At 39.8% G+C, this 22,114-nt stretch overlaps 1 protein-coding gene across 1 annotated transcript in view; it reads left to right on the top strand.

Annotated features, from left to right (window-relative positions):
* Positions 1 to 2: 2 nt before the first annotated feature.
* Positions 3 to 22,114, top strand: part of Ppat (phosphoribosyl pyrophosphate amidotransferase) — a 34,645-nt gene continuing 12,533 nt past the window's right edge. The window contains exon 1 of the mRNA XM_013008926.1: positions 3 to 290. Within this exon, the coding sequence (XP_012864380.1) occupies positions 163 to 290 (128 nt within the window). The 5' untranslated portion in view covers positions 3 to 162. The remainder of the gene's footprint in view (positions 291 to 22,114) is intronic.

Raw genomic sequence — 22,114 nt, 5'->3', positions numbered from 1 at the left:
TGGGGAAAGCGCGCGCCGCCGCAGTAGCGAGGGTCGACCCTCTGGAGGAGGAAGCTTTCCTGGCGCGCGAGCCTCTGAGGCGCTCTGGGCCGAGCCGGCGGCTGGTTGGTGCTCTGACCTCGATTGCGGCGGCAGGTCCCTCCACGTGCTTTCGGCGGCGCCATGGAGCTGGAAGAGTTGGGGATTGGAGAGGAATGTGGGGTGTTCGGGTGCATCGCTTCTGGAGAGTGGCCCACGCAGCTGGACGTACCACATGTGATCGCTCTGGGACTCGTGGGGCTGCAGCACCGGTGAGCAACAGGAGGAGGGGTAGTGCGTGCGGGTAGTGGGACAGGCGCTTTCTCCATCTCCACCGGCCACTTCCCACCTCCACGGCGAGTGATACCGTGAGGCCCCCATGACCAGGAGGACTTACCTTTTTACCTGGCCCGTATCTGCCTTTGGTGCAGACCTGGTTGCACAGAAGGTGGAGGGGCTCCTAGCCTCCTTGGGCTTTAGCCTGTCCCACCCTCCCTCCCCCTCCCCTCCCCTCAGTCCTTATTGCCCTTTAAGGTCTCTCCGCCTTCCCTTCTATTCTCCTGACCTAGCCGGTTTGTTAGGTTCGGGTTCTATTGAACTAGGTAGAAGGGGAAGGAGCTGGTTCTAATCTCCCCAAGCCTGTAGGGTGTGCAGGTCCTAATGCGCCTTTAGGTTTCTATACAGGGCTTCTAACCAGCACAAGATTTTGTTTGCGAGGACAAAACTGTTGAGCATGTAGTTTGAAAATAGATTCAGCGATGGGGCTGAGGGATCCTAGAATTTAGATCCTGGAAAACAGGACTAGTTGAAGTTCAAAAGGAGCCACGATAGTAGAATCCTTATAACTTAACCGAGGGGCTGGGAAGGTGGCTCAGTGGTAGAGCGCTTGCCTTGCAGGCCTGAGGCCCTGGGTTCGATTCCCCAGCAACACATAAGCAAAAAGAAAAAAGCCTGGATGTGGGGCTGTGGCTCAAGTGGTAGAGTGCTAGCCTTGAGCTGAAGAGCTGAGGGACAGCACCCAGGCCCAGAGTTCAGGCCCCATGACCGGACGACCCCCCCCCAAAAAAAAAGTTAACCGAAAACAAACTGGGAACAGATTCATTGGTTAACATTTGGATCCTAAATTAGGTGTTTTAAGAGGTCATAAGATACCACAAATCCACACTTACTTAAAACGGAAGTAACCTTTGTTTGTCATGCTTTACCAGATTGCTGGAAGACTGAGAGACCCCCTTCTAGGTAAAAAAAAAAAAAATACACCTTTGCTTCCATGAGCTCTATCTCCTCTATCTCTAGTTACTTGACATAACTGGAAATTGGTATAGAGGATTCTGTTGAGCTAAGAAATGCAAACCTAGGTTTGATTGTCTCTTACATGTTAACATAGGCAATGTTGTAACAACTTCCAAAACACTAAAGGAACTAGACATATTTAGCAGCAGAGCTGCAGCATTCTTTCACCAAACTTTTTGCTCTTTTTAGAGTTTCACATTTTGGACATTCCTATTCTTGGAGAATTGTGGATTAACCATATTTCTCATTTGAAAACCATTTATTGAAAAGATTAGATATATAATCCAAGAGAATATGTGGTTGTTATAAACATTGCTTTATAACATTTTTAGAAGTTATTTTGAGTATTCCACTAGGATGAGTAGAAATGGAACTAGTGATCTGAAGGAAATATATGGACTGGCTTTATTTTTTAAAACTAGATTTACATTTTAGTCAAAAATACTAAGAGTTCATTACCTAGTCTTCTTCCCTTTAAACATTAGGAGGCCTTAGTTATGTGTTTCCTGCTGTTGCTTTTATCATGGGAGAATTATGAGGTTAACAGATGATAAAGGCATTAAAGATAAGGGAGGGCTGGGTACCAGTGGTTTATGGCCCATGATCCTAGCTATATAGGAAGCTTAGATGTCAGGATCACAATTCAAAGCCAGACAAGGCAAGAATGTCCAGCAGACTCTTATATTAAATACCAAAAAGCTGGAAGTGGAGATGTGGCTGTAGTAGTAGAGCGCTATGGAGCACAAAAGCCCAGGAACAGGGCCCAGTTCAGGCTTCAAGACAGGCACACACACAAAAAACACAAAACAGATAGAGAGTATGTGACAGTAGAGTAAATTGTATTAAGCTGATTCTATAGTCTTTGTTAGAAGACTAGTGTTGAAAGTTAACCTTATTTAGCTTAATTTTCAGACAGTGGCAAGAGTCATTAAGTCCTACCAAGCTGGGGCTGCTGCTTACCCCAACTCCTATCTTTTTGGGGGGGGGTTGAGTATGTATTTTTTTTCTTTTTCTTTTTTTATTGTGAAAAATACTGTATAGAGGGGTTACAATTACATGGGCAAGGTAATGAGTGCATATCGTTTTTCTAGGGGGAGGGGTCTGGTTGTGGGGCCTGAACTCTGGGTTTGGACACTGTCCCTCAGCTCTTCAGCTCAAGGCTAGTGCTCTACCACTTGAGCCACAGCACCACTTCCGGTCATTTTTCTTTTTGCTTATGTGGTGCTGGGGAATTGAACCCAGGGCCTCATGCATGCAAGGCAAGCACTTTACCACTGAGCCACCTTCCCAACCCATGAGTGCATGTCTTATCAAGCATTGTTCTTTGTTTCCCCTTACCATCCTTTCCCATCACCACCCCTCTGTCCCCCCACCCCCAACTCCTATCTAATTCAGTTTTCCTTTCTAAAATTTAATTAATTTATGCAGATAGCTGGACTTGAGCCCAGGGTCTGGTACTCTTGCTTGGCTTTTTCACTGTAAACTGGCACTCTACCACTTACACTTCACCTCCATTTCCAGCTTTTTCCTGGTAAAGTGAAGATAAATCTCTTGGATTTGACTGTCCATGCTGGCTTTGAACCACAGTCCTCTTGATCTCAGTCTCTTGGATACTCGGGATTATAGATATGAGTTATCTACATCTAACATAATTCAGATTTTTAAATGAACAAAGTTCACAGCCTTTGAGAGAACTTCCCATGTATCTGGAAGGTAGGATAAATTGTTTGCTTCACTAAAGAGGTAAGAAAGAGACAGGGCTGGGAAGGTGGCTCAGTGGTAGAGCGCTTACCTTGCATGCATGAGGCCATGGGTTCGATTCCTCAGCACCACATAAGCAGGGAAAAAAAGCCAGAAGTGGTGCTGTGGCTCAAGTGGTAGAGTGCTAGCCTTAGTTCAGGCCCCACAACCGGGCCCTCCACCCTCACCCCAAAAAGAGAGAAAGATTAAGGACTAATTTGGGGGGGTGTTGGGGATTGAACAGGGGCCTTGAACCTATGCTAATCACACTCTACCACTGTATTGTACTCCCAGTCCCAAGAGATAGTGTATTATTATTATCACCATTATTATTCTTAATGGTACTAGGGTTTAGACTCAGTGCTTCATGCTTAGCTTGCTCGCTTTCTTGGCTTGCCCTCTACCACTCAACCCCACACTAATAGGACCTTGAACAGAGGAATATCAAAACTGGAAGTCTAGATAGGTGGTCATAGCTTAATTATCAATGGAGTTAGTTATTTACACTTACCTTAGTAAGTGGTGATTTGTTGCCAGAGGTTCTACTGTCATTTACTCAATGGCTAGTTTTTAAAGAATAGGTCTTTGTCTCTTTTTTCTTTCTCTTTTTTCTTTCCTTTGGAGTTCTTGGGATCAAACCCAGGGCCTTTTACATGGCAAGCAGTTTTTCACCTCTTAGGGAGATTTTCCAGCCCAGTATTTTCCCTCTTCAATGAATTAATTTGTTTTTTACACACTACATTTTTTTAACACATGGAATTTTTAAAGACTGATTTCTATCATTTTTGCATACCTAAAAGTTATGTTTAATACAAAAACAAATGTGGGGCATCCGTTATTAAACAGTCCTGCAGCCCATACTTAATTAGATGGGTTCATCCAGGATTACTTTTCGTTGTTCTGGCTATTTGCAGCTTTATTCTGTAGCTCTGCTTTCTGTCAGAAGGAGCAAGCTGTCTCCTTAGCAGTAAACTGTGTGTGGATGTGCTCATGCTACATTCCTAGAGTCACCAGATGCTCTTTGGTCCTGAAAACACCAGTTTAGTAGTTAGCAGATTACGAACAGACACCCTTAAAAGGCTAGAGAGCTTTATCTTTGCAACCTAATTAGATTTTATGGAGTATAGACTGTTTTTGACCTATTTGAAGATTCTATAAAAGAGGGCTAGGCAGCGTGGTGCATTACTAATCAGAACATGGACATAGAAGGATTTGAGTTAAAGGCCGGTATGGGCCAAAGGTAGCATGAGACCCAGTCTCAGAAATAAGACAAAAGCCAAAGGACTAAGTCCCAAATATAATGAACATTTATTGTATATATTTATGCCATGAATCAGGTGGTTAGCTTCCTCTAACCCTTAGGGATTAAACCCAGGGCCTCATGATAGGCAAGTGGCTACTAATTGAACTATGCCCCCAGGCCTTTTGTTTTTACTTAAGTTTTGAGATTGGGTATTGCTAACTTTGCCTGGGTTGGCCTCAAACTTGAAATCCTCCTACCTGTACCCCCATTCCAACTACCACCACTACGCTGGTTAGCCTTTCCTTGATTTTATGGTTTGTAATTTGAATTATACTCAGAGGGCTCATTTACAAGAAATTTGTCCTCAGTGTGTTAGCACTGTTTTAGCTGCAGAAGTAAATTTTGCTTTTCTAAGACAATTCTCTGTTTTCATGTCTGTCTTGTGACTCCTGGGTATATTTGTAACATAAGAAGCCCTCGATAGAGACTGAACTGATGGGGTTTCCTGATCCTGAACTTCCAGTCTCCCAAACTGAAAGCTAAATGAATTTATAAAAAAAAAAAAACAAACTACATCACTTCAGGTCTTATTGTTATGTTGTTATTATTGTGCTAGTCCTTGAACTCAGAGTCTAGGTGTTGTCCCTGAGCTTTTGTGCTCCAGGCTTTGGAGTGGTCTAACACTAGAGCCACACCTCTACTTCGGGCTTTTGGGGGTGGTTAATCGGCGGTCTCTGGGATTTTCCTGCCTGGGCTAGCTTTGAACCTCAGTCCTCAGCTCTCAGCCTCCTTAGTAGCTAAGATTACAGACATGTACCACCAGCACCTGGCCCTTCAGGTATTTTTTTTTTAAGCAATAGAAAACACTTTTTTTTTTCCGGTTGGCCGTGGGGCTTGAACTCTGGGCTTGGGCACTGTCCCTGAGCTCTTAAGCTCTAGGCGAGCACTCTACTACTTGAGCCACAGTGCCATTTCCGGTTTTCTAGATGTTTATTGGAGCAAGAGTCTCACGACTTTCCTGCCCGGGATGGCTTTCAACTGTGATTCTCAGATCTCAGCCTCTGAGTAACTAGAATTACAGGCGTAATTACCTGGGCCCTGTGAAAACAGACTCTTAAACTTGAACTTGGTTAGTTAGTTGATGAGCATACCCTTCTTATTAAGAAGTTTATCATTTCTCTTAAGTTTGGAATTGAACCTAACAACTGATAGACACTTTTATACTATTTCTAAAAAATTGTAAAAATTTACCTGGTGAAGTTGAGTGTCTTTTCTGAAGACACAAACTGTGAAATCTTTTGGTTCTCTTATTCTGTGGTGAGGAAATTGATTTGTAATGACCTTAGGAGCAGTTTTCTTAAGAGTTGTGGACACTGGTCCTGCAAATAGAGCATGTGATATTATCTTTTAAAAGACACTTCTAAAAAAGAAAAGCACTTAGACAAACCTATGAAAGCAGCACCCCATGATCTTCATTTAGTGTAACACAGTAGGACATTAGCAGAGAACTTGATTAGAGTTGCCAAATCAAGACTAGAGATAACTTATTTTATTTTTATTTCTATCTTTAGGGACTGGATAAATATATAGTATTCATTTACATGAGGACTTGGGGGGGTAGGGGGGATGGTAGGGGACAGTACTTGGACTTGAACTCAGGCCTTGTACTCTGGCTTGTTTTTTTTTCTCTTGTAGCTGGCACTCTGCCACTTGAGCCATGCCATTGTCTCTGGCTTTTTTTCTGGTTGATTAGAAATGAAAGTATTATCAACTTCTCCTTCCCAGGTTGGCTTTGATCTTTAGATCTCAGCCTTCTGAGAAGGTAGGATTACAAATGTGAGCCACCAGCACCTAGCAAGGGTTTTACTTATTCATCCTCTCAATCTAAATCTTATATCTACCTAAGTGATTTTTGGTTTGAGGAAGTTATTAATTTTAAAACTGACCTCGCTAATTATAGAAAGAACAAGTTGTGCTATAAACACAAAGTATTCCTATATTATAATGTAAAATGTTGGGGCTGGGAAGGTGGCTCAGTGGTAGAGCGCATGCCTTGCATGCCAGAGGCCCTGGGTTCGATTCCTCAGCACCACATAAGCAAAAAGAAAAAAGCCGGAAGTGGCGCTGTGGCTCAAGTGGTAGAGTGCTAGCCTTGAGCTGAAGAGCTGAGGGACAGCGCCCAGGCCCAGAGTTCAGGCCCCATGACCGGACCCAAAAAAACAAACAAAAATATAATGTAAAATGTTTATAAAGGTAACTGGATATATGCATGTCCTTCGATTTTGAAAGGTTTTATCAGTAACTTTTTTTTTATTAGTTTATAATAGTTATGCAGTGTGTAAGGGGGTTTACTCCAATCACCTTCAGTCAACCTCAGCAGGTTACATTGTTCAATTTTCATAGACCATTGTCTTTTGTAATTTAATGATCCTTTATTTAAAACACTAAGTGTTTTATTCTTCTGGTATCAACTATTTTAAAAAAACTTTATGCATATATCTGAAATAGAATTTATCTGTGCTCATCCCTTCCCTTTCCCTCAAAGTCTCAAGAGTACCACTGCTTTGTCATTCTAGTCAAACTGGGGAGAGCCTTCAACATACACTTGGAATCTAGTTTCCCAGTAATAGCAGCTTAATTTTCTAGCTTCTGAGTCTTTTTTCATTTCTTGGGGTAATGTTACTTTTTTTTTTTGGTCAGTTGGTGGGGCTTGAACTCTGGGCATGGGTGCTGTCCCAGCTCAAGGCAAGTGCTTTACCACTTGAGCCACAGTGCCACTTCCTGATGTTACATATTTTAGAGTCTGAATACTAAAATTTAGTGCATTCCGAATGACACTTTCAGGTGAGTAAACCTTTAGCATTTCCCTTTTCCATAGCATAGCCACTAGTATTAAGAGGAGCAATAAACAGGGACATCTCATTTGACTTGTATTTATATCCAAAATGGAAATACACAATTTGCAACTCATTTGTAATAAAATGACTTTAAAAGGAGTAAAAGGGAAGATGGAGTTCTTGTTACTCTCTTGTAAGTCTTGTGTCACTTAACCACAGGGATAGGTGTTCTGGAAAATATGTCAGTAGGCCATTTTGTTGTCATGGAATCCTAGCTGTATTTACACAAGCCTATGTGGTATAGTTCAATTATCCAATGAGAGCCATTGCTGCAGTCAAAAGACAGTAAACATGAACTGAACTGTATGGAGCTGCTGTCAGGGTAACCTAACATCCTGTTTAATAGTAGACTTTTTAAAATACATGTATGTAAGAGCCAGGCACTGGTAGCTTATGACTGTAATCCTAGCTACTCAGACTGCTGAGCTGTGGTTTGGACAGGAGTGTCCATGAGACTCTTATCTCCAATTAACCACAAAAAAAGCTGGAAGTGGAGCTGTTGCTCAAGTAGTTCACTTGACTTGAGCAAAAAAGCTCAAGGACAATATCCAGGCCCTGAATTACAGCCATATGACTGACTGGCAAAACAAAAAGAGAGAAGGCAGGGAGAGAGAGAGAAAGAGAGAGAAAAGGGAGGGGGGAAGAAAAGAAAGAAGACCACTTTAATGCAGAAAAGTATACTATAGCGAACACATAAGCCAGTAACAGTAATCAAGTATTGCATACTATACCTAGTTGTGTTGTACTTTATATGACTGGCAGTGCAGGATTGTTTATACTGTATTGCTTCCATAAGCACATGAATATTGCTTTGCCCTATAACATGATGACTGCAAAGTCACTGCTTGGTAGTGATTATTTAGGAAACCACCGTGGTATTTGTTTATCTTACCATTGACTGAAAGTTGCTAGGCAGTATCTGACTATTGAACATTTGTTGAACTCCTATTATATACATATAAGGCCCTGGTGGATACTGTATTACACAGGGTAGATGTGGCTTCTTCCCTCACAGAGAGGTAACATAGCCCATTGGTTCAAAAGCACAAGCTTCTCTAAGCCTCTGTTTCTTCCTCTATAAAGCAGATATGACTGATGGTCACACTTCATTGAGTTGTGATAGTGTCTATATTCATTAATACAGGTAAAGTGTCTAGAACAGTACCGGAATTATAAGCATGCCCTATGATCCTATATCCTATTCTTGGATATATACTCAGCAGAAATTCATTGAGAGACATTTTAAGTTTTTCAGAACAGTTCCAGTCTAGTAACAATTGGAATGTCCAACAAGGGACTAGATTTTTTTTAATGGAACGTGTATTCCTATAAAGGATATTCCATAGCTGTTTTGAAAGAAAAAATTAGCAGGGTGCTGGTGGCTCATGCCTGTAATCCTAGCAACTCAGGAGGCTGAGATCTGAGGATTGTGGATCAACACCATCCTGGGTAGGAAAGTCTATAAGATTCTTACCTCCACTTAACCACCAGAAAACTGGAAGTGGCTGTTGTTCAAAGTTGTGGAGCACTAGTCTTGAGCAAAAAAGCCCAGTCACAACACCCAGTCCCTGAGTTCAAGCATCATGATCGGGGAAAAAAAATCAAACAAACCCCAAAACGGAAAACAAGAAGACATTACAAGTAAAATTATAAATGAATCAGTGTTGCATGAAAGAAGCTGACATTCAGAATCTAATGCTATATTAAAAAAAAACAACAAAATAGGTACAACCCAAAACTAATCTATAGGTAATAGCCAAAGTAGTGTTAATCTTTATAGGAGGAGATTTAGTTATCAGGGACCTGATAATTTTATTTGACTTTTTTTTTTTTTTGAGACAGTCTTACTGTATAACCCATGCTGGCCTCAAGCTTGTACTCTTTCTGCCTCAGCCTACAGAATGCTGTTTATTTTTTACTTTGGTGATTGTCACTTGGTGTGTTTATTATATTAAAATACCTTATTTAGCTTTTCAGGTATTTGTGTTTGCCCAGTGAATCTATAAAACATGAAAGCTAGATTATCATAGAAATTCAGAGAAATATAATGGTTGTCTTTATTGACTTATGAAAGAGACAAAGACTCTGGTTTTCTTTCTAATCTCTCCTTTCTTTGCCTCCCTCCCTCCTGCCTTCCCTCCTTCCTTCCGTCCCTCCCTCCCTCTCGGAGGTCCTGGAACACCCCCCACACTAAGGGTCCTGGGGAACCAGCATAATGTATTTTCCTTTCTGTATTTTTTTCTCTCTTTCCCTTCCCTCCCTCCCTTCCCTTCTCTTCCCTTCTCCTCCCTCCTTCCCTCCCTCCCTCCCTCCCTTCCTTCCTTCCTTTTCTGGTTGTGGGGCTTGAACTCAAGGCCTGGGTGCTATCCCTGAGTTTTTTTACTCAAGGCCAGAGCTCTGCTTACCACTTTGAGCCACCGGTACACTTCACATTTTTGAGTGGTTAATTGGGAATAAGTATCCTGGGGACTTTGCTGCCTGGGCTGGCTTTGAACCACAATCCTCAGATTTCAGCCTTCTGAGTAGGATATAGGCATCAGGACTCAGGTTTTCTGATTATCTGCTATGTGCATTTTCTTTTCTTTTTTCTGTTTTTGGTTGGTCGTGGGGTTTGAGCTCTTCAGCTCAAGGTGAGTGCTCTACCACTTGAGCCATAGTTCCACTTCTGGTTTTCTGGTAGTTAATTGGAGATGAGAGTCTCATGGACTTTCCTGCTTGGGCTGGCACTGAACTGTAATCCTCAGATCTCCTCCCGAGTAGATAGGATTACAGGCATGAGCCACCGATGCCCAGCTTTTTAAAAAAAAATTTAACTATTCTTAATGGTAGTATCTTTTTATTTTTTTTTATTTTATTTTTGGGTCTGGTCATGGGGCCTGAACTCTGGGTCTGGGCTCTGTCCCTCAGTTTTTCAGCTCAAGGTTAGCGCTCTACCACTTGAGCCACAGCGCCACTTCCGGCTTTTTTCTTATGTGGTGCTGAGGAATTGAACCCAGGGCCTCCAGCATACAAGGAAAGAGCTCTACCACTGAGCCACCTTCCCAGCCCCCTTAATGGTAGTTTCTAAAATGTAAGTTTCCAGGTCTTGGTAGATAGTATATAGAATTACAGTTTGTTTTTCTGTTTGTGCCACCAGCATCTGGCTTCATCATGTGCATTTTCTTTACAGTCATTCATCTGTTCTGCCCTATGGTTTTAGTGAACTGAAGATGAAATATTTTTGTTAAATTGTTGAGTTATATTTACAGTACATTTTCTGGTCCTTATTTCCTAACTAATATAGTATAACAACTATTTCCATAGCAATTACATTCTGTTACTGGATGAATATTCTAGAGATGATTTAAAATAGGTGGATATGTGTAGTTTGTATGCAAATACAAACTTTTAGACTTTTTTATTTTTATACTTTTTATATGATACTTGACTATATGAACATTGTTAGTATCCATTAAGGGAAGGTCCTGGAACCCCCCCCCCCCACACACACACTACGGGTCCTGGGGAACCAGCATAGTGTATTTTCCTGTCTATATTTTTTCCCCTCGTATCTAATTATCTGATACATGCCAAATTACCTAATTTCAAAGTTTTCTGCCTGGGCTGGCTTCCAATCTTGATCCTTAGATCTCAGCCTCCTGATCTAGCTAGGATTACAGACATGAGCCACTAATGCCCCCGCTGAAACCAAAATTTAGAACCAAAATTAGTCTTTCTAATATTGGTTTTCATTTTTGTTTTTCTAATATAATTTTATTATGATTACGAAGTTGTACTGAGGGGTTATCCAGTTACTTTAAACATTGCTTTTATTTCTAATGAGCTATAAAAGAATTTTCTCATTCTCTTCTCATACAGACCATAGAAAAATGTATTTAGACTAATTTGTCAAGGACAGGACTAAATATCACTTATCAGGACAAAGCCAAAGTTTTAACAATGTAGAAAAAAATGGGTGTTTCTCAGGCTCTTACCATCTTGTACTTTTCTCTTGATGCTCCAAGTTCCTTGGCTTTTACTGTGACCTTCAGATAATTCTTAAACAAAAGCATAGGGGGAAAAACCAGAATGTAACATCTTTTGATACAGTTTTTAAGCCTTCAAGTATACCAAAGTGAGAACATGTAAGCAATTGGAAAAAGAAAGATGAGTGGAAGAATTAGGAAATATTGGGTACAAGGTTTGGAAAGGAATTGGAACTCAAATTAGATATGTTTTCTAATTTTTTATTTATTTATTTTGTTGGTCGGTTGTGGGACCTGAGCTCTGGGCCTGGGCGCTGTCCCTTAGCTCTTCAGCTCAAGGCTAGCCCTCTACTTCTTAAGCCACAGTGCCACTTCTGGCTTTTTCTGCTTAAGTGGAGTGCATGCAAGGCAAACACTCTACCACTGAGCCACCTTCCCAGCTGTTTTCTAATTTTTTTTAATGTCCACTTAAAAATACAGTTTTAGGATTTTATTCTTAAGAGTTTTCCAAGAGAAGAGTTTAGGATTTTTTTTTTTGAATAGTCACCTCCAAGGTTACCATATTTCCATTTGGCAATTCTAAGAGTTAGTCCTCTTAGGATGCCTAAAATTTCTTCATATGATATCATTTTTCTGTGTTTGTGACTTTAACTAAATATCACTATCCCACAATACTGTGAAATGTGTGAAATTTATATAATCACTTAATCACAATAAAAAAATGCAAAAAAAAGAGCCCATTTTTCTTTCAGGGTTAACGTTTTTCTTTTGTAAACTTTATATTCACATTTAAAATTTTATATTTTGTGTGTCGCTTCTAGTATATTCCAAACTGTATTAATATTCTGGCAATTTCCTTAAATATTTCTTTGTTTTTTGTGGCCCTCTTCCAGCATTTGATTTAATTTTTTGTCAGACTATGTGTGTATCAACACTCTGACCTCATTGTCAGACCAGTGTTTTCCAGCCTCTGGGTCACTAATAAGTTCTGTTGATGATTTTTAGCATTTAGAGACTATTAACCTTTAAATCAACATAATTTCAGCTTATAGTTAATTCTTAAATCCTTTTTCTTGAAACATGTAAAACACTGAAAATTATAGTAATAATAAATTCAGTATGACAGTCAAAATACTTTTCATAAATCTATATTCAGCATTTCAAAAATAAAGCAGATTGATTGTTCCCTGATACTTAATAGATGATCTTCATCGGATTTTAGAAATGCAAAAGTTACATTATTTACTAATTTCTTTTAGTAAGAAGAGAGAATACTTTCTGTCCTTCCTTACCATATTTTCTACCAAATTAGATATAAGAAGCATTTGGGGTAATACACAATAGAGATCTGTCCTTTAGCTAGTTACTTTCGGGCAATATTAAACTTGATATATCAAGAGAGCATTTAAGATTCCACATTTTGGAGCTAGGGATGTGGTTGGTGGTAGAGTGCTTGCCCAGGGTTCAATTCCTCAGTACCACATGAACAGAAAAAGCCGGAAGTAGTGCTATGGCTCAAGTGGTAGAGTGCTAGCCTTGAGCAAAAGAAGCTCAGAAACAGTGCCCAGACCCTGAGTTCAAGCCCCAAGGCTGGCAAAAAGAAAGAAAAAAAAAGATTCAACATTTTAAACCTAGGGAATACATCGTGGGGCTGAGGAGCTATCCCCCACTTTTGAGGTGGTATATACTCATGGTGGCTTCATTTACTAGAGAACAGTATAGTAGTTTAAAACTGATGTTTCTAGAACTCTCCAATTCTCCGCGTGCATCAGTAATTTCCTATCTAAGTCTAATCTCAGCTACTTGAAAGAGGCAGAGATTGGTATGATCCAGGTTTGAGACCAGTCCTGTGGCAGAATGTTAGTAAGACCTCCCTGTAATCTCAGCTATATGGGAGACACAAATCGGAAGATGGTGCTCCACTGGCTAGCTACAGGAAAAGTTGGAGAAAGGGCTGTAGATATGATTCAAGTAGTGGAGCCTAACAAGCCTGAGGCATTGACTTCAAATCCTAGGACCTCAAAAAAAAAATGCATGCCTTGTGCGTGCTGCACTAAATTTCCACATACTTTCTAATTGGAAACAAGATGTGTCATTAACCAGGAAGCAGTTTTTATCGATATGATTGATTAAATCATTATCAAAAGGTTGAACTGCCCTCAGGCCCTGCTTTCCTCCCACAAGGTCACGCTGGCTCACGAGTGCAACCCTCTAATCACAAGATCCTGAAGCTGTGTGGGAACCACCTGGTACAGCCTCAGTGGTGTCACTAATGCGTCTGTCCTTGGAAGTTCTAAATGTTTTTGAAACTATACTAGGAAGTGGGGGCGGGCTGGGGGGACTAAGACTAGCTATAGTTTCTTAAGTTGACTGCAGTATTGTTACCAGTAAGAATCTTAAAACTCAAGCCTTTATTTTAGAATCAGGCCAGGCCAACCTCAAACTTAGATCCTCTTCTTTAGGATTACAGTAGAGTACTACCACACCTGGCTAGAACTCATGTAAAGCTGATTGCATTATTTAAATTTAACATCTTACCCATTTCCAAACTTTCTTTTTTTATGTTTATAATTCTTGAGTCTTCCAAAGTTTTAGTAATCAATTCTTCTTTCTTTGGGTCTTCTATTGGATTAAAATGGGGGAAAAAGCACTTAGTAACATTATGTCTCAAATGACTAAAGTATATTATTTAATAATTGTACTATTAATCTTCTCCAGTTTGCATGCACAATACACAGAAATATTTAAACATTTCATGTTTAAAGAAAATTAGTGTGTGTGTGTGTGTGTGTGTGTGTGTTGAAATAGATGATTCTTGCAGGGCACTAGGCTCACACCTGTAATCCTAGCTACTCAAGAGGCTGAGACCTGAAGATCGTAGTTCAAAGCCAGCCCGGGCAGGAAAGTCCGTGGAACTCTTACCTCCAGTTAACTATCAGAAAACCAGAAATGACGCTGTTGCCCAAGTGGTAGAGCGCTCACCTTGAGCTGAAGAGCTGAGGGATGGCTCAGAGTTCGAGCCCCACACTGACAAAAAAAAAGATTCTTGGCAACCTTTTTTTTTTGGCCAGTCCTAGGGCTTGAACTCAGGGCCTAGGCTCTGTCCTTGAGTTTCGTTTGTTTAAGGCTAGCATTCAGCCACAATGCCACTTCCAGTTTTTCTGTTTATGAGGTAGTAAGGAATTGAACCCAGGGCTGCAGTCCCAGCCATACCTTTTGAGAGACTAACAATACTTTATCATGCCACCTTCTGGCCGTCACATTGTCTCATTGCTAATTTTTGTTAATTGTGGGGATAAGTTAACATTTTGGTTTTTTAACAAATTAATTTTGAAAATACATTTTTAGAATTATTCTCAGATTAACAATGTGGTTTTTCACTTGGAGCTTTTAGGCTGCAGATCAGAATGATTTTCTTGCAGCATGTGTTTTTTTTGTTCGTGGTGGTGGTGGTCATGGGGCTTAAACTCAGGGTCTTATGCTGTTAAGATTGACGTTTTAGCTCAAGGCTAGTGATCTACCATTGAGCCACACTTTGGTGTCCAACTTTTTCTGATTAGTTGGAGAATTTTCCATCTGGCTAGTCATTTCAGCTTTTCAGGAGGCAAACTACGATCCCTTTCAAGTCCCACCTAGGCAAAAACTGAACAACAACCTTATTACCTAAAAAAAAGGCTCAAATGATAGAGTACCTGCTTAGGATCCTGAGTTCAAGACCCATATAGACAACAACAACAACAAAAGTATTTAAAATAAGAAAATATTTGGGGACTGGGTGTGGAAGATTGAGGCAAGAATCTCACGTTTCCTGCCAGGCTGGCCTCTATATTTCAGGACTTGTCTCAAAGAACAAAAAGAAACAAAGTGCTTTTTGGGGGACTCTGTTTTATAAATGACCAGGTGTCAAAGTTAAAAATATAAAGCAATAATGACTTTAAGTTAGTCAACAAAATATATAAAAATCAGAATGAGAACCTCTGGTTTTACATGAAAATATCCATAACTTTGGATTTTTATAAAGAATATTTGATGTGGACTTTTTTCCTGAAAATAAATATTGATATATGTAAGACTGATTTATATAATATAAACATTACAATCCTATAAGTAGTTGAATGGTATGATTTGTGAATTAATAGGTATAATATTTGGTATGCCTAAAATCTTTGCTTAATTTTTTCCATATTTTTAACTGATTGGATCTTTGTAGGTTTATAACTTTGCTTTCATTTCCATGTAAATGTTTAAGATATCATACTTTGTTGATAATTTCTAAATGTGTTTCAAATCATCATCTAAATCTAGTCAGTGAAAAGAACCTCAGTTTAGATATGTCTTAAATCTTTATGTATTAAAAATTATCTTGAGGCATTGTATTTGAGTTTTTCTGAATACTAATAAGTTGAAATCTTTGGGATGCTATTATTTCCATTTTTTGTTTGTTCTTTTTAATGCTGGGGATCAGCCCAGCATCTCCAGCATGCTAGGCAATCTCTTGGTACCACTGAGTTTTCGATCTAAAACTTCACTTTTTTCTTTCTAATTAGCAGTGTAATCTATTATTTGCCAGGCAAACTCTCTACCATTTGACCACTCTGCCAGCTTCTTTTTTACATTGGTTACATAGTCTTGCTTTATACCCAGGCCTAGATAGTGGTTCTTTTATTTGTTCTTCCCCATGTGGCTAGGTGTCCACTTCTCTCATCTATTGGCTGAGATGGAATTTCATACTGTTTTTTCCCCCCTCCCAACTATGATCTCCTGATAGCCACCTTCAAGCAGCTAAGATTATAGGCTTCAGGCACTGCCTCCCGCCATGTAATCAGTTTTAATTCTCTGTAACAAAGATGTTACTAGAGTACTTTGTGAAACCTAAGGCAAGAAGAATCTGTCTAGCTAATAAATCAAAGAAAGAAGTTTGCTAAATTTGATTACCTAGGTTTTTTTTAAATACTTCTCAAGGCTGTATGGTTCTTTATGTGTGAAGTTTTTTTGATAACTCAGATTACATGAATTTCAGATTTCTCTCTTTCTTACTTCGCTTAGAGCAGTAGAGAAAAAGCATCATTTGAGAACACTTCAGAATTTCATGAGGCAATGGTTCTCAGACTTAATATGTATCTGAATTGCCTAGAGGACTTGTTAAAACCGATTGCTGAGCCCTGACTCCAGAATTTTGATGCTGCAGCCTAATAATTTATGTGAGTGTATATGTGAAACCAGTCAGTAAGTCCCTTTCTCTTGACCTCATCTAACCTGAATTGTTTGTGACTTGAGGTCACACATTGAGAATTGGGGCCTCAAGTTTTTTAATGTGAATACACATTAAAAAGCAGAGTACTTACCTGAGTCAAAGTTTTGTTTTACATGTGAAACTCCTGTGTCTTCAGACTTATTTCTGACCAAGTTGTCTTCAGTAACCTCTGCAGCAGTGACTGTGACATGAGGAGATATATAATGGTTTACTTTTAAAATTTCCTCTTATAGTTCTTTTAAAGTCCAGCTACTGTTTTGTTTTAGCCTGTATCTGACAAAATGTGATTGTTTTTCTGTAGTTGAGATTCCCCACCTTTAAGAATCATGTTGCATTGGGTCACTACTATAGGTATTGGACATACATAAATCTCCAGGTCTTCAGGCCTAACTGATATGTAATTATCTTTAGCTATACCTGCTGGAGTGCAGTGCTTTTTGGGCTATTTTATCTCTAGATGTCTTACCTTTTAATTTTAATAGAGGCAAGTATAACTTTGTAACATACCAGTTTCTTTCTTAGTGAAGTGTTGTCCCATCTTCCCTCCATCATTCCCCCACCCCCTTCCCTGTCTTCTAGACATATGATAAAGGCTGTAGAACTGTGGTAATCATACTGTCAGTGGTCAAATCCGTCTTGTCCAGTTTTCACACTTTAGGCAATAAGTCTATAGAGTGCTTCAAGGTTCCACAAAGGCTCAGTTAAAATTAGGATTTTTTTTAACAAAAAGCTGGTAACAATGCCTGTAATCCTAGCTACTCAGGAGCCTGAGATGTGAGGATCAAAGTCAGCCCAGAAAGGAAAGTCTGTGAGACTCTTTATCTCCAGTTAATCAGCAAAAAGCTAGTGTGAGGAACCATGGCTCAATTGAGAGTACTGGCTTTGAGCAAAAAAACTAAGTGACAGCACCCTTGGCTGAGTTCAGGCCCCAATACTGGCATATTACCTGCCTCCCCACCCCCCACACACACATTCACAACTTTCTTATACCTGGACATGGTATTGTATACACTTGCAGAATGAGGACATCTTCAGAAAAAAAGGAGACACTGCCTTAACTAAAGGAGACCTAAACTAAAGCACAAAAAGGCTGGGGAGTGTGGCTCAAGTGGTAAAGCACCTAGCACATGAATCCTGAATCCAAACTCCAGTTCTGCCACCTCCCCCCCCCTTCCCTCCCAAAAAAGAAAGAATGTTCTTCTTTATTTTCCTACCTGACTGATCCTCCATTTCTATGTCAACACATTGTGTGGCTTCTGCATCTTGACAGTCACGCTCTTGTGATTTCTCTGTCTTGTCATGTCCCAGAATTGTGTCTAACTCAGTAAAATATTTCATACTCCTAGTCATACCTAGGTCTTGAGCTCTTCTTACAGTCTTGTATTCATGTTTTAGGTTTTTATACTTTGTTCTGCACTGTTTCCAGTCTCTCTCTATTCCAATTTTCTGCAACTTGGCTGCAATTTGTTCAAATATCCTTTTATTTCTTACTGTTCCCTCTAGTTGCCGTTGTATGCTTTTATCTGACCAGATCCCTAGTAGAGCCCTGACTTCGGGCACAGTCCAGTGTTTTCCTCCTTCATTTGCTACCGTTGGAATAAAAGTTGAATTATTAGGGGGTTCCATTATTGATGTTGAGATTCCTGCATCATCTAGGGAGGAGAGGGAAAGAGATACATGGATTGCATACATCAAACATGATAAATGATGGGACACAGTATTGGCAGAGAAAATTTTATCCTTAGAAGACAGAATAACAAGTTATAACCTAGGTTTTTCCTTAAACTGATGAGGAAACAGTATAGAACTTGCATCTGTTCATTGTCATGGCATTTGACTGGCTTTCGTAAAGTTATTTTTAATCACATTTGATCCCCTTCCCCACTTTTCTTTTTGAGTCAGTCTTTGCAACTTGAAATTAGATCAGCTGTATTATAATTTTGACCCATCATACTATACCTAGCATCATACTATACCTAGTGCCAGTGGCCTGATGTGTGAAACCAAAAGTAAAGAATTTCCCAAGGTATCTTCCTTATCTTCTAATGGAACTGACATTTTTTTGCCTGGAAGAAGAACAGAATTTCTTTTAGAAATAAGTAAAAAGAAGCAGGGCAACAGTGGATGATGCCTATAATCCTTGCAACACAATAGGCTGAGATCTGAGGATTATAGTTCCAAGGCAGCATACTCAAGAATGTCTATGAACCTCTTATCTCTATTAACCCCTCAAAAGCCAGCAGTGGAGCTGTGACTCAAGTGGTAGAGGGCTAACCTTGAGTGAAAAATGTCAAGGGATAACACCCAGGCCCTGAGTTCAAGTTCCAGTACTGCATTAAAAAAATAATAAAAGCCAGGCGCCGGTGGCTCACGCCTGTAATCCTAGCTACTCAGGAGGCTGAGATCTGAGGATCATGGTTCAAAGCCAGCCCAGGCAGAAAAATCCGTGAAACTCTTATCTCCAGTAAACCAACAGAAAACTGGATGTGGCGCTGTAGCTCAAATGGCAGAACGCTAGCCTTGAGCTGAAGAGCTGAGGGACAGAGCTCAGGCCCAGAGTTCAAGCCCCACAACTGACAAAAAAAAAAAAAAAAAGGTATAAGGAAGTGAAATTATTATAACTGATAATAATAGTAGTACCGAGAATTGAATTAATTATGAGAACAGATTTATTATGGTCATATTTTGTTTTGGTAGCATTAGGGAAGAAATGTGGCGAGAAATAGAAACTCAGACCAACTAAAGAGTTATATTAACCATTTGAATGCGAGATGATAAAATTCTAGATGGTGGTATTAAGAATGTAGCAGAGTCAGCACTGATGGCTCAGAACTAAAATCCTAGCTATTCTGGAGGCTGACATCTGAGGATCACAGTTTGAAGCCAGCCTGGGCAGGAAAGTCCTTGAGACTCTTATCTCCAATAAACTACTCAAAGAGGGCCAGAAGTGGTGCTGTTGCTCAAGTGGTAGAGTACTAGCCTTGAACAAAGAGGTTCAAGGACAGCACCCAGGCCATGAGTTCAGGTCCCAGAACTGGCAAGGGAAAAAAGGGAGGGGGGGGACATTAATATCTCAAACATTTCTGTATGAATTTGAAATACAGCATTACCAAAATGGAAGCAGTTTATAAGAAGACTGATTTTTAGTGAGAAAAGGAGGGTTTGGGTGTTTGGGAAACATATGCCTAGTTAAATTGCTGATACAGGCCCTCTGCTAGTGATGAAGCTAAGGAATTTGGGGTCCTGGGGGAAGAGGTTTGAGCTTCTGCAGTTTCATGAGACCAGCCTTTGGTTAAAATCAGGGACTTTCAAAAACTGAGTGACTTATTAGCCAGTATTGACAGCATTTAAATGTTAGCATCTTGAGTGATTACCTAAGTAAAGTACTGTAATTATTGTTTAGCATGGTTAATGTTTGTGAAGCTTCCCCAGAATCTGGTGCAGTGTCTCAAATGCTATAAGGTATTTTAAGTGGGGTACTTTTTTTTAAACCAAATGTTTTATTTTTGAGCTGTAAAGATGCAGTTCATGGGGCTGAGAAGGTGGCTCAGTGATAGAGTGCTTGCCTTGCATGCCTGAGGCCCTGGGTTCGATTCCTCAGCACCACATAAGCAAAAAGAAAAAAGCCAGAAGTGATGCTGTGGCTCAAGTGGTAGAGCGCTAGCCTTGAGCTGAAGAGCTGAGGGACAGCGCCCAGGCCCAGATTTCAGGCCCCATGACCGGACCCCCCCCCCAAAAAAAAAGATGCAGTTCAGCCAATCCAACATTCATTTAGCTGTTTTGTTTATCTTCTTAAACTCCATTGTATTTAGTACTTTGAGTATATATACTACTTGTAATTTTCTCTTATGATCCTTTTTGCAGCTTCACATCACTGGATGTGTGTATGCCCATGCTTTGTACGTGGTACAAACAGACAGTGGTACTTGAATAGCTCTGCTCTTAAAATAGCATCTTGTAAGAGTGTGTGTGGTGTCTTAAACTAGGTATTGTAGCTACTTGAAAGGCAGAAATCAGAGGATCACAGTTTGCATCCAGCATCCGTTTCACTCAGCGACCAAGTGCAGTTGATACATGTCTGTTATCCCAGCCACAACAAAGTGGAAAGCCCTCTCATGAATTTTAGTTCTTTAGATATAGTACGTAACAAGGCTGTATGATAATACAAATTTGCCAGGCCTATAAAAAGACTGAGAAATCCAAATTCTATTTATGAAAGAAAAATGAGGTCTGGGATGCACAACCCAACCTGCAAGAGTTTTACCAGGTTAACATACTTTGGGCTGGTGGTAGATTTCAAAAATTCAATTTTCTATTTTCCCACCTAGGTGGCAAAATTTGTAAGTTGGCCAAAAGGGAAAGAAAAGATGTTTTCTGAAATACTACAGGGCTAGTGAGCCAGGAGGGAAACTCTAGGAGCATCACATCCAAAAGACTGTTACTTTACCAGTGTCCCTAGCCACCACTACCCAGCTAGTGCTCAGCCACGTTAAAACATACTATACAGAGAAATGGAAAAAATGAGCTCATTTAATTTTGAACAGAACTGATGAGAAATTGTTAATCTGTCTCTACCTTGCTAATAAAATGTGCTACAACTTATAGATAGAAAAGTTGAAAAGAAAGTAGAGAAATACACAAATAGAGATTGAATTTCTCCCAGAAAAATGGGTCTCCTTTTTGTATCTTTCTTGTAGGTGATCTCATTTTTATTTCCAGTATAGAATTTCCTGGGGAATCCTAATTCCTAGGAGCCCTTTGGGAAATTTAGTATTTTTATTTATAAATTTAGAAAAATAGTGATACTAAAATAGAGAAGGCTTTTTATCTTGTATGGAGTTATGGGGAAAATAACCACTTAGCAGCATTTTTGGTATTTCCCCCCTTTTGGCCACTCTTAACCTAAATTTCTTGAACCCAACCCATCTTTCAAATCATCTGAAACACAATACACAGGTAATACCATTTTAATGAGCTTTGTTCCGTATTGTATAAATGTGCAAAGTATTCACCATCTTTTTAAAAATTCTCATCTTGTGCAACAAAATTTAAGTTGGGTTTGTTTTTTTTAATCTGATAGTTCAGGCTATATTTCTCAAATGTACTCAGAAGTCCTGAATGCTTTTGTTACAGTAACATTGTAAAACAAAAGAAAAACAGACAAAAACAATGAATACTTTTTTACCTTTAGTGGTGTCTGGGGTTGTGCTTGGGCTCAGCATTGCCAGGGACCGACGGCCACTTGGAGCCTGGTTGTCTGTTAATTGTGTAGAAGATCCATGCCCCAGGATTGCATCCAAATCATGGTAGAACTTCATAGTCTTAGAGCTGTCGCCAGAGTTGTAGGCATGTTTAACTGTTCTGTATTCATATTTGAGGTTTTTGTACTTTGCCCGGCACTGTTTCCAATCTCTGTATACTCCTAATGATTGCAATCTTTTAGCAATGTAAATAAATATTCCTTTATTTCTCAGTGTTCCATAAAGTTGCTTTCGTATATTTCTTTCTGCCCAGACACCTAATAAAGCTTGAACCTCCTCCTCAGTCCAGTGCTTCCCTGCTCCACTCTCCATGTTGAAAGTGACCTGGAAATGATTCACTATTTCTAGCCAACAGTTTTGTTTCCTAGGAAACCAGACAGCTGGTTGTCAATAAGCTCCTGAGAGCCTGAAAGGATCTAGTTTAACTGGTTCAAGCTTCCTGT

The sequence above is a fragment of the Dipodomys ordii genome, unplaced genomic scaffold, assembly GCF_000151885.1.
Source record: "Dipodomys ordii isolate 6190 unplaced genomic scaffold, Dord_2.0 Scaffold8, whole genome shotgun sequence".
In the NCBI taxonomy this organism is placed as follows: Eukaryota; Metazoa; Chordata; class Mammalia; order Rodentia; family Heteromyidae; genus Dipodomys; species Dipodomys ordii.
The sequence above is the reverse complement of the archived record's forward strand: the minus strand, read 5'-3'. Positions and strand labels throughout refer to the sequence as shown.